The following is a 13,268-nucleotide window of genomic DNA, read 5'->3' as shown; positions in this document are numbered from 1 at the left end:
CCTTAAATCGCCCTATAACATTAAGGGAATGACTGTCCTGTACCAGAGCCAAAGTGGCGCCTCTGTGTTTGCTCCCCAGCCAACACTTATGGACCCTGTGATTGATCGATAACGTCTTTTTTCTTTCCCTCCTTCAGATATCGACGAGTGCAACAGTGGGGACAACTTGTGCCAACGCAACGCCAACTGCATCAACATCCCGGGCAGCTACCGCTGCGAGTGCTCGCCTGGGTTTAAACTATCGCCCAGCGGGGCCTGTGTGGGTGAGTCTGGTCTGGGTGGAAAGTGCCATCTCAAAATGATAAACAACTATCGTGTTTGGACCAAATCATAACTCACAATCTCTCTCTCTCTCTCTCTCTCTCTCTCTCTCTCTCTCTCTCTCTCTCTCAGACCGTGATGAATGTCAGGAGATCCCCAACGTGTGCAGTCATGGAGAGTGTATCGACACTCAGGGAAGCTACCGCTGCCTCTGCCACAATGGCTACAAGGCCACGTCCGACCAGACCATGTGCATGGGTGAGAGTCTAATATAAAAGTAACACATCTTCCAGTCAAACCTGTAATATAGTTTCTTAATTGGTGTCTTGAATGACCTCTTGTGGCGGACCAAGCGCCACGGTTAAGCCGCGGCTTCTTTCCCACTTCTTTCCTCGGTGCAGGGCCCAGACTGATAATTATCATTATTATTATTATTAGTATTGTTTATTATTTATCATTTTGGCCAGTAAGCTTTTTTGTTTGTAATTATAAATAAAACTGTCAGAAAGACTCCATCTCTCTCCCTAAACCAATACCAGTGGGTAGAGAGTCCCACACCTCTTATGATGCTTTTTCTCATCCCAGACATCGATGAGTGTGACCGGCAGCCGTGTGGAAATGGAACCTGCAAGAACACAGTGGGATCCTACAACTGCCTCTGCTTCCTCGGTTTCGAGCTCACGCACAACAACGACTGCATGGGTCTGTACCGCTAAACCACAATGATTATTAGAGCTCAAGCCTACTTTTCAGCAAATAGAGGAAAGGGTGCACTCAGACAGGCAAGGACCCCTTCCAAAAGGAAAAACTAGATTTGAAACGCTTGAAAACCTCAGAGGGGAAATGTACTGTAGATAGATTTAGAAACACATAGATTTAGGAAGAATTTTATGTATATTCATTCATGTTTAGGTCATACGATCCATTGTCATTCCTGTATGCCCGGTATTCCTGGTTCCAATTTTTTACTGTAGCAACGCATTCTAGTTGAACACAGCTGCTCTGCACCAGTGTGCTGCTGAATGTCTTGGTGGATTTGTGTTTTTTAAACACTGTGTCCTGGTGTTTTTGGGTACAGATATTGATGAGTGCAGCACCCTGCAGGGTCAGGTGTGCAGAAACGGACAGTGCATCAATGGCTTGGGCTCCTTCCAGTGCTTTTGCCAGGAGGGCTACGAGAACACGCCTGACGGAAAGAACTGCGTCGGTGAGTCCCAAGCTTTTACACCTCAATTGTGATTGTGATCAATCGGAGGGTCTCGGACCAGAAGAATCTCGTTGTCTTTTGTACTCTCTCTCTCTCTCTGTCTTTTTTTCTGTTTTGTGTAAGTTGTGTTTCTGTATTTTGTGGTTTGTATCCTGGTATGTATAATTTATTTGTTATTGATTGATAGATAGATAGATAGATAGATAGATAGATAGATAGATAGATAGATAGATAGATAGATAGATTGATTGATTGATTGATTGATTGATTGATTGATTGATTGATTGATAGATAGATAGATAGATAGATAGATAGATAGATAGATAGATAGATAGATAGCTCTAAACCTGTACACTAGGTTATCACATTAACCATATGAATAAAGTGCATTTGAAAATTAATAAAGAAAGTCTCACTCTCTCTTTGTCTTTCTTCACATTTCACGTTTCTCTATGGCCCTCTCTTTCCCTTTCTCTCAATCACACACACTCATACACGTACACACAGATATCAATGAGTGTGTGAGTCTGCCTGGGACCTGCTCCCCTGGATTCTGCCAGAATCTAGACGGATCCTTCAGGTGTATCTGTCCTCCAGGGTACGAGGTGCAGAACGACCAGTGCATAGGTAAGACACATACACACACACACGCACACACGCACGCACTAAATAAATCCATTAGTGTAATCAGATATCATGAGCGAACATAATGTCAAAGGTTGTATCAGTAGAGTCTTAGTAGAAGCTTGACAGTCTTTTGGAGCTTTCAAGGAGTGAAATTCTTTCCAGTCTTAAGGTGTCAAAAACCTTGACATCAAGAGACTTATACTTTTTGGGACAAAGGTTTTTTTTTTAAGCAGACATAAAAGCAATCAATCGTCTTTTGCTATTTTTTGAGCTACTGAAGGATGTGAAGCTATTTATACCAAGAATCTCAATCGAATTCTTGGTGGAGAATAATTTTTTTTATTGCACTTTTATTCATTTGGTTGCATCACCAGGACATTTCAGACTCCCCAGTTGATTTTGGATTTTACTCTTTATGATAATTTATGTGGACACAAAAAAACAAGCATCACATCATTGACCCTTGGACAACCTGCAGATGCACTTTAAATACACCAGAGAAAACTACAGAGATGATGGCTCTGTGCTTTCCACAGATATTCTAACCCACCTGTTCAAACTGGTACTAACACCAGGGTGCACAGACACCAGCAACCCAGCCATCTGGGCTGACACACACACACACACACACACACACACACACACACACACACACACACACACACACACACACACGTGCACGCACGCAATATTACACATAACCTCTTCTTTTTTCTCTCTCTCTCTCTCTCTCTCTCTCTCCCCTCCTCCCAGATATCAATGAGTGTGAGGTGGAACCCAACATCTGTCAGTTTGGGACGTGCACCAACACCCCTGGCAGCTTCCAGTGCATCTGCCAGCCGGGATTCGTGCTCTCTGAGAACGGGCGCCGGTGCTTTGGTAAAGAAACAAGAACCTCAACCAACCTTTGTCTATACTCTACAACCTGTTATTTTAGGATGTCATAGTTGTGTAACTGAATATAGACTGTTTTCTACATTATATCCAGAACCAAACCAAAGTGCATGTCATAGTTTGCATGATTTACTTTCAATGTATGAAAACATAGTGAGCCATGCCCAGAAGTCCTGCCCAGGGTGTTCTGGTAATCTGGCCTACCGGGCATTTTCCCGGTTGCCCGGTGCACCTTGGGGTCTTTATCATTTTTGATTAAAATTTTTTAATAAAATGTCCAACGGCCAGCCCATAAAGAAGGGACAGTGCGTCACATTGGTTCATATTCTATACTCTATACTATTATATTATATTCTATACTACACACATCTCTGACTAGGCCCCACCCCTCCCCCTCTGTCCTCTGTTTCTTGTGTCAGATGCCGTGGCTCAGAACTCCGCAGTGCCATTAGAGTGATTTTTAATGGGGATTAAAATAGACTGATGAAACAATATAATGATTTAATTAAATAATAATTTAAGGAACAGAAGAAGCAAATGTACTGTGTTACTGAAAAGTCAGTTTGAATACCTGTGTTTTTATGCTCTTTTTTTCAAAGGTGTTAATTGATTCAATGGCTCTCTGGTTTTCTGGATGAGAGGTTTAGCTCCTTATTGGCTGAAGGACGATTCTCAACTAATCAGACATGTATTATGAATATATTATTTGCTGACCTGAGGGATCTGTTTGGAGCGTATCTGAACATCATGTCACTAACGTAGGAAGGGGCAAGGTTATGATGGCACTTAAAAGACCAACTAAGGACAGTTCTGAAGTGAATTCTGTGAGAACAACACTTCCATCCCTGGGAGTTGTGGTGAAATAAGTTGCTAGAATTTAGTATATTGTTTTGGCCAGAGGCCGAACTTTTTTGGATCTGATTCTTTCCCCGTCTCGCCACAGACACCAGGGAGAGCTTCTGTTTCACCAAGTTTGAGGTGGGGAAATGCTCCGTGCCCAAGGCCTTCAACACCACCAAGGCCAAGTGCTGCTGCAGCAAGATGCCAGGGGAGGGCTGGGGGCTGCCCTGCGAGCTATGTCCCAGGGAGACAGAGGGTAAGTGGGGGCGCACACACACACACACACACACACACACACACACACACACACACACACACACACACACACACACCCCAAACTTATGTATGCACATAAACAGAAACCCTAAATCCCAACACACACAGATGCACACAAATATACGCACATAAACATACCGGTATATGCAAAATCCCAAATCAAACACAATTTGAGTAATAATTGAAATTATCATAAATTACAATAAACTACACTCCATAAAAAAAACTGTGTCCTGTTCTGCAGCTGCTTTCCACAGCTTGTGTCCCTACGGCCACGGAGCCCGGCCTGGGTTGGGAGACACAAGGGAAGGTGAGTTAAAACACAATGACCACAATCTTTCACTCCCATTTTGAAAAAAACTCCCAGTTGTCCATTTTTGTTTCCATTGATTTCATCATACTACCAATTCCTCTCACTATCTAACCTTGACCTGACTTGACCTGAATTTCCAAAGAATGTAACAGTGTCTTGGTAGATTGGTAGGTTGTGATAAAATATTCTTTAATAATAATAATAATATAATAATATAATAATAATAATAATAATAATAATAATAATATTGGTAATAATAATAATAATAATACTTTTTTTTCCAGATTTGAATGAGTGTCTGGACAATCCTGGAATCTGCCAGAATGGCATCTGCATCAACACGGACACCTCGTTCCGCTGCGAGTGTCCCTTCGGATACAACCTGGACTACACCGGAATCAAGTGCATCGGTGAGGAGACCCTCTTTTTGATGAAGTCTAGAATGAAAACAGACCATCCAATGTAAAGAAACTGTCCAACAGTCATCAGCCCCTGGTGGTCAGGCATTTTGTTGATATTCCCTCCTTATTAAAGTATGATGATCAAAAAGCATGTTTTACAAAAGTGTCTTAGCTCCTCAAAAGATTGGGGGGCTCCTTGCAATAAATAAATAGATAGATGGATAGATAGATAGATAGATAGATAGATAGATAGATAGATAGATAGATAGATAGATAGATAGATAGATAGATAGATAGATAGATAGATAGATAGATAGCTCTAAACCTGTACATGCCCTAGGTTATCACATATCATATTAACCATATGAATAAAGATAGATAGATGGATGGATAGATAGATAGATAGATAGATAGATAGATAGATAGATAGATAGATAGATAGATAGATAGATAGATAGATAGATAGATAGATAGATAGATAGATGGATAGATAGATAGATAGATAGATAGATAGATAGATAGATAGATAGATAGATAGATAGATAGATAGATAGATAGATAGATAGATAGATAGATGGATATAGCACTTTTGCCTGCTACACACCGGTGTAGCAGGCAAAAGTGGCGCTGGCGGTGGGCAAGGTGGAACAAGCCCGGAGCAGATGGAAAACATGTCATGACAGGTTTTCCTTTCCTGTGTGTGTGTGTTGAGGTAGGGGTTTTACCTCACAGCCACCCTGATCCGTGGCCCAATTACCTAGACCCAAGACAGGTGTGGCTGCTTAAACCACACCACCCCCACACAACATAGCTAAAGTAATAGGATTACAAACAGAAAAAAGAAAATGGCAATATTTAAATAAACCTAAAGAATTGCTGAAAAGTTGCCAATATACAGTTAACCTCAAATAAGAAGAAGAAGAAGATAGACAATTGTTAAATATACAATGAACCTCAAAATGTATAATAAAAAATTAACAATATGAATTTGGCAATGTAGCAATAACATACAGTGAGGTGTTATGTTATGACCTTTATTATGACTCATTCACTATCGTCAGAAACAATTTAGCTTAAAGTATGGAATATTGTGATGAAAACATATTAATCACTAACTCTCGCCCTCTCATTCTCCCTCTGCCCCCTTTCCTCTCTCCATCCTCTCCCAGACACTGATGAGTGTTCCATTGGGAACCCATGTGGGAATGGAACCTGTACCAATGTTGTGGGAGGTTTTGAGTGTTCCTGCCAGGAGGGATTCGAGCCCGGATCCATGATGACCTGTGAAGGTGCGGTACGGCGCACGCACGCACGCACACACACACACACACACACACACACACACACAGTCATGTATTAAAAACATATTAATGGGTGTGACTTTGTCAAGCACCTTAACCTCTCTTTCCCTCTCTCTCTCTCCCTCTCGCCTTCTCTCTCTCCAGACATCAACGAGTGTTCCCAGAATCCTCTGCTGTGTGCATTCCGTTGTGTGAACACCTTTGGCTCCTACGAGTGTATGTGTCCGTCTGGCTATGTGCTGCGAGACGACCATCGCATGTGCAGAGGTGAGAAAACATGCCACATGCTAGTATATATAACCGTGACTGGTGAATGGTGGACCATGTCGGGAAACTTGAATTCCGCAAATCAACATGAACGTTTTTTGGGGTTTCTTGGGGGGGTAGTTTCATATTACTAAAGTTTAAATGTTGAAGGATCCACTCAATATAACAAACAGCAGTTTTAGTACCACTAAATACTTGTAGTTTTTGACCAAAGTAAGCTTGTTTAGTGTCGTCTGGGCGCATTGTGTGGCCGTGATGATACATTTGCATCTTTGGTTTCAGTGGCTGTTAGGCTTGGGCGATCGTGCAAAATTCCAATCGCCAATCACTGGGGAAGCGATCAGCGATATACGATTTTATCAGTGGCGCGCGCGTGCAGTAGGGTTTGCGCGCGCATAGAACATAATGTTATGTGGCAAAATACGGTTTCCCTGTTCCAGAAGTGCAGGATTTATTATTTACAAGTAAATTATTTAATACAAAAACTAGCTTTGAGCCCCAGCTTTCACTAAAATAAGTCCCATAGCAATGGAAAGCAACGTGGAGAACAGTACTGTTTTGGAACAGTACGGAGTAAGGACTTGGACAGTCCCTTAACTCAGTTGTTTTTAAAAAATTGCCTTCATACATGTAGTAAACAAACGGAAATAAATAGATCTAAAATAAAAAGACAGGCACGGGAGCCGGCGTGCACCGCTGTCTGGAGGAGAAACAAAAAAAACTTTGCTCTAATTATCTGAGCTAGGTTTACCTTTTTGATTTTCCATATAAGTGAGAAACTAAGGAAACAAAATAAATCAAAATTTTTCTCTATGAGATTATATTATTGTGGCCGTTTTGCCCACCACACGCTACCCGAGTGGTGTTGTCAGGGACCTCCAGCACAGAGACAAAGACGACGGGGATTCAGAAACACAGTTTATTGTAGAGAGTGGGCTGGATTGAATTAGCCCAGGGCCAGATAGACATGTGTCATGACAAGGGCTCCTCTCCTGAGTGTGTGTGGAGATGGGGCTTTTACTTGTTGTTCATTAGACCAACCAAGGAGCAACTGGTATCCAGCCACTCTGATCCTTGGCCCCTAATTTATCCCACCCCTTGACAAGTGCAATTGGAACGAGATGAGCAATGTTATTCACTTTACCTGTCAGTGGTTTTAATGTTGTGGCTGATCGGTGTACATATACGTACATATACCATTAAGTAAGGTCTCTCTCACAGTTCCTCTCACACCCTTTCATTTTATCTCACTCTTACTCTCCACTACCAACAAGACTTGTGCTCTATCAATAAGACTTTCATAAATATTGTCCATGAAATTGTGATAATAAATCAGTTGTCTTAAGTAACATATTTGTTTGTTTGTTGTTGTTTTTCACAATACTGTGTCTGTGTCCCCCACCTCAGACCAGGATGAGTGTTCAGAGGGTCTGGACGACTGTGACTCCAAGGGAATGACCTGCAAGAATCTTATCGGTACTTTTATGTGCATCTGTCCGCCCGGCATGCAGCGTAGGCCTGACGGAGAGGGGTGCATGGGTGAGTTGAGCGTCTTAAATGTTGAGACACTAGACATTTTCTTTTTCAGCAGCAAGATAAAACAACCGCAGAGTTTACAAAAATAAAAATAAAAAATTAACCGCAGAGCTCTCTTCTATCTCTCTGTCTTTTCGGTTTGATGGTCAGACCTAAATGAGTGTCGAGCCAAACCCGGCATCTGCAAGAACGGGCGCTGTGTCAATACTGTGGGAAGCTACCGCTGCGAGTGCAACGACGGCTTTGAACCCAGCTCCACGGGAGTCGAGTGCATCGGTGAGATGATTGATGAATAAAGCTGTGAATTACCAGTAGCTTCATATTTATACAGACTTTCTGTCTTTCACTTGTCCACGCTCTCTAACCTCCGTCTCTCCTTCTCGGCAGACAACCGTCAGGGTTTCTGCTACACAGAGGTCCTGCAAACCATGTGCCAGCAGACCTCCACCAACAGGAACAGTGTCACCAAGTCCGAGTGCTGCTGCAACGTGGGCCGGGGCTGGGGACCGCAGTGTGAGCTGTGCCCGCTGCCCGGCACTGTGCAGTACAAGAAGATGTGCCCGCTGGGGCCCGGGTACACCACCGATGGCAGAGGTGAGAACAGCAGCTGTTTTTCAACGTCTAGTAGCAGCTAAAACAAGGCCATTGTGATTTCATCGTTTTTCCGAAATGTGAATTGTTACGCAAATGTAAATTGTAACGCATAAAAATAGTGGTACTGTCTCCAACTGGTTGCAAGAATTTTGGGACCTAAAAATGGGCTTGTGCTCATATAAATGCAATGAACATAAATACTGAAAAATACATTTACGTTTACCTCAGCCAGGTTATTGTCATGACATTTTATTTCTACGGGTCCACAGCACAAATGAGTCATCTATAATTGCTGTAAATTGAATTTGTACGTCAGAGGAACAGCATTAAGTGGAGACAGTCTGTGCTTTTATTGCTTCATCGTAAAAGGAGCTTAACGACACAATGACATTTCTTGGAATAACTGGCTATGGTCTGATATAAATACTCACTATTCTTTTGTTTTCTCACCAAGACATCAACGAGTGCCAGGTGGTTCCAGAGCTCTGTAAGAACGGCCAGTGCATCAACACCATCGGCTCCTTCCGCTGCCACTGTAATGTGGGCTACAAAACTGACTACACCGGAACCGCCTGCGTTGGTACGGCACATTTCCCACTTCCAACTTTTGAAGGAAGCTGTGAAAGTCTCACCTCACTACCCACTCATATTCTCTCTCGTTCCCTTTCCCTTTCTGTATTTTCTTCCAGATATGGACGAATGTGCGCAGTCCCCTAAGCCCTGTAACTTCCTGTGTAAGAACACAGAGGGTAGCTATCTGTGCTCCTGCCCCAGAGGATACACCCTGCAGCCCGACGGAAAGACTTGCAAAGGTGTGAAATCTCAATTGACCTGTGTCCTCAAATGGTGAAAATCATTTTTTTGCGTATAGAATTTGTATATGAAGGTATTGAGCCTCTGACATTTTTCTTATGAAAAAATATTTAAAATTTACCACAAACCTGACTAGTGCATGTTCAGATTGCCCTCAGATGGTTGTTGGGTACTCAGTTCTGCCTTCTGGTCTCTCTCCAGATCTGGATGAGTGCTCCACCAAGCAGCACAACTGCCAGTTCCTCTGCGTCAACACCATTGGGGGCTTCACTTGCAAGTGCCCCCCCGGCTTCACCCAGCATCAGACCGCCTGCATCGGTGAGTGGAGGGCGGGAGTCAAGAAATGTTCCTCATTCACACCAAACAAACAGCAAAAATGGCCTATCACGCCCCCTTCCAACCGCAAACAATACCAGCCATTTTAGAGAGTGGCAAAATCAAATGGCCAGTTTTCAGGCCATTATTAATATACAATATAAATCTTATTTTAATGGCTAGCGCACAAGCTCATTATTTTTTGAATCACATTAAATTACATTTGCATTTTTTAAATTAAATTAAATGTATTTATGTTATTTATTTATTTGTTTGTTTGTTTGTTTATTTATTTATTTATTTTCCACAATTGTATTAATCTTACTTTCCGCTCAACTAGTGCAATACCTGCAAGAGCAAGGTGAGAGGTGGAGACTAAATGAACAAAACTAGTTAGTGAATAAGATCTGGTCCTCAGCATGGGGCCGGAGGGCAATTTAAGTTACTCTGAGCAAGACGTTGAATATCAATGTTTCCCATAGATTTTTGTAAAGTTGAAGGACATAAAATTAGATTTGAAACTTCACCAATCCTTTGTTCTTCAGACAACAATGAGTGTACGGCGCAGAGCAGCATGTGCGGCTCACGGGCCGCCTGCATCAACACCCCGGGAAGCTTCAACTGTGAATGTTCCAAAGGCTTCTCCCTGGACACCACCGGCCTGGAGTGCGAAGGTAAGACCTGAACCACACAATGCAAACTGGATCTCCTGGCAGTCTGACTCACAGTGGGGAAGCTGTTCACATCTTTCTGAGCAGGCTGTTTGTTGATGCACTTTCTTTTCTAAAACGTGTTGACAAAGGTCCCTCACTCCCTTTTCCCACCACAGAGGGGTCTGCAGGTCCTTAGAGGTCCTGAAAAGTTTTAAAATGTCTTAAATTCAGTTGAAAAAATATTGGTCCGTAAAAGTCATTGCATAGTCTTACACTAGAATTTTTGAGCTCTTAATTTCATATTAAAGTCTGATTTTATTTATCAGTGTATTGATTTTCTGTCAAGTTTGGTCAAGTTCTGCATCAGGAACAATGTTTCTAATGTTATAAAACCAAATGTTACAGAAGATACTTTTATACTTAAGAGAGATGATTTGTCCAACGAGCTATGTTACATTTTTTTTTGTCTTTAAAAACATCTCAACAGTATTAAATTGAATCACTCTCTGATGATTCCCTGTTTGTGGTTTCCTCAGATGTGGACGAGTGCAACAACAACAATCGCTGCCAGCACGGCTGCCAGAACATGCTGGGAGGTTTCCGCTGCGGCTGCCCCCAGGGCTACGTCCAACATTACCAGTGGAACCAGTGTGTTGGTGAGTCTATTTTAGTCATGGTAAGACTAGATATGACTAGATATTGATGTAACTATAGAGATAAATGTGGTCATTTTGTGGACTATTTACTCTGTTATCAAATGCATTTCATATGCTTTGCTTCTTTGCTTTTTTAAATTATTATTATTTTCCTTCTATTAATGTATATCTTATAATGTAAATATGAATTGATATTATTTGATTATTGTATTTTTTTTTTTAATCTTCTTGGCATTTTTCCGGCTAAAGGTATCTGGAACACAACAATCACAGTATGCACAGACATGGTTGAGGTCTCGTTCGAACAGGGATGTTTCAGACATCTTTTCGTTCGAGTTTGATCAATATCGATCTATATTTGGAAATTTGTGAAAAACTGTTGTAATTTGCCAGAAGTAGAAGAATTCAGCCACTAGCAACACATAGACAGACAATGAGCCAATGCTGCGTTTAAAGGAAACTCGGAAAACTGTAACCCATGCTGCGTTTCACAAAACTCCGAAAACTATGATCAGAAAGCTCAGAAAGCTAAACTATAAGAACCTTGGAGGAACCGACCCTTTCTTTTGTGTCGGCAATGCATGAGCCAGGAATGATCGTAAATGTTAAAACACCGTTCTTGAGGGACCTTTAAGCTAAACGACACAAGGGGAACATTCAGTGACGTAAGTCCACAGTGATTGGTCGAACACATGGAAAATAAGATACTTCATTCAAAGTCAACGTGTCTTCATTCATACGCAATTTATAAAAAAAATATTAAATGTACGTTAAAAAAAAAAAACGCGTCCCTCCGCCCCGACCTCGCATTGGACCTGGTGGACTGGGAGCGACCCCCGATCACAACAGGTTTTCCTCAGCGTGACCCGACCTGACCCAAATCCAATCCCCTTTGGCAGCGAATTAGCCCAGAGCGAGAGGAGGAGTGGCTCACCGTTACAGCACCGTACAGACCTCGTATCACAGCCCAGAAACACTCTGATCACAGCATTACAGAAACTCAGAAAGCTGTACCTAACGCGACTAAACTGGACGTGTATTGCTGCCTGCCGCTATATTTATTATTATTATTATTGCTGTCTACATTTCCTCACTCCTTCTGCTCCTCTTGCTCTCCCTCCCCCTCCTCTCTTCCCTCCTTCCTCCAGATGAAAATGAGTGCCAGGGCGGCTCGGTGTGTGGCTCGGCCTCCTGCTACAACACGCTGGGCAGCTTCAAGTGTGTGTGTCCATCCGGCTTCGACTTCGAGCAGGGCGGATGCCAGGACGTCAACGAGTGCTCGCTGGGCAGCAACCCCTGCAGCTACGGCTGCTCTAACACAGACGGAGGCTATCTGTGCGGCTGCCCTGGAGGGTACTACCGGGCCGGACAGGGGTGAGTTTTAGCGGGCAGAAGAAATGTATGAAAAAAAGAATTAATAAATTGCTTAAACAATAATAATTTCTGATTTTGGTCATCAATAACAGATATAGTTAAATATCTTACAGGAGTGACACCAAGGATGTTTATGTGGCAGATCAGGGCAAGGAGGCACTGCTGTCATTGTAATATTCTTGGAATAGTGGCATTCCGTAAAATTGTCTGTGTTGGTCGAATTATACACCCAGAACTCGACACAGAATGCTACACGCTTTATAAAATTCCATGTGGCTGCCTTTCACTTCTTGCATGTGGCGGACCTAGCCACTAACAATGGAAACAGGAGGATGGAGCATACATTGAATAGATGTTGTTTATAAAGTACCAGCTAGAAGAATTATAAAATACTGAATTTTTTCAATGAAATAATATAGATTAAAAAATGACCACTTCAATAGTAAAACACTAAACGATGTGTGGTCAAGTTATGCCTAGTGATGTAGAACTGATCTTTCTTGAACCTTCTCCCTCCCCAGTCACTGTATAACAGGAGCAGGTTTCTCAGGCGACTTCGGAGGAGGAGAAGGTGAAGATGACGACAGCTTGTCTCCTGAGGCCTGCTACGAGTGCAAGATCAATGGAGGAGGAAAGAATGGACGGCACAGAAGAAACGCTGGAGACAACGATCTCAACCAGGTACAGTGTTTAACGTGGACTCGTGTTTTGGACTCTGGTTTGGTCACAGTTTCAGGGTTGGGGTTAATTCATATAAATCACACTTTCAGCTCAACCCTTTTTTTATTCAGAAATCTTGTTGAATTGGCTTATTTTGTTCATTATCTAATTTAAAATAGAAGGGACTCTTGAAAGTTGCAAGTAAAATAAATGTATCGAATAAAGTGACTATCTGTCACTTTGGCAACCACTTTGGCAGACGTTTCGGTCAAAATGGTTG

The 13,268-nt window shown here is 42.3% G+C and overlaps 1 protein-coding gene across 1 annotated transcript in view; it reads left to right on the top strand.

The window, feature by feature from the left end:
* The window catches only part of fbn2b (fibrillin 2b), an 84,351-nt gene that overhangs the window by 67,732 nt on the left and 3,351 nt on the right, over window positions 1–13,268 (top strand). Inside the window, exons 44-64 of the mRNA XM_080009205.1 lie at window positions 138–263; window positions 394–519; window positions 847–963; window positions 1,340–1,468; window positions 1,976–2,095; window positions 2,849–2,974; window positions 3,933–4,085; window positions 4,350–4,415; window positions 4,703–4,828; window positions 5,989–6,108; window positions 6,265–6,387; window positions 7,795–7,926; window positions 8,074–8,199; window positions 8,311–8,517; window positions 8,972–9,097; window positions 9,207–9,329; window positions 9,532–9,648; window positions 10,191–10,319; window positions 10,835–10,954; window positions 12,103–12,328; window positions 12,850–13,009. Of these exons, the coding sequence (XP_079865331.1) occupies window positions 138–263; window positions 394–519; window positions 847–963; window positions 1,340–1,468; window positions 1,976–2,095; window positions 2,849–2,974; window positions 3,933–4,085; window positions 4,350–4,415; window positions 4,703–4,828; window positions 5,989–6,108; window positions 6,265–6,387; window positions 7,795–7,926; window positions 8,074–8,199; window positions 8,311–8,517; window positions 8,972–9,097; window positions 9,207–9,329; window positions 9,532–9,648; window positions 10,191–10,319; window positions 10,835–10,954; window positions 12,103–12,328; window positions 12,850–13,009 (2,798 nt within the window). The remainder of the gene's footprint in view (window positions 1–137; window positions 264–393; window positions 520–846; window positions 964–1,339; window positions 1,469–1,975; window positions 2,096–2,848; window positions 2,975–3,932; window positions 4,086–4,349; window positions 4,416–4,702; window positions 4,829–5,988; window positions 6,109–6,264; window positions 6,388–7,794; window positions 7,927–8,073; window positions 8,200–8,310; window positions 8,518–8,971; window positions 9,098–9,206; window positions 9,330–9,531; window positions 9,649–10,190; window positions 10,320–10,834; window positions 10,955–12,102; window positions 12,329–12,849; window positions 13,010–13,268) is intronic.

The sequence above is a fragment of the Zeus faber genome (assembly GCF_960531495.2).
Source record: "Zeus faber genome assembly, chromosome: 1".
In the NCBI taxonomy this organism is placed as follows: Eukaryota; Metazoa; Chordata; class Actinopteri; order Zeiformes; family Zeidae; genus Zeus; species Zeus faber.
The sequence above is the reverse complement of the archived record's forward strand: the minus strand, read 5'-3'. Positions and strand labels throughout refer to the sequence as shown.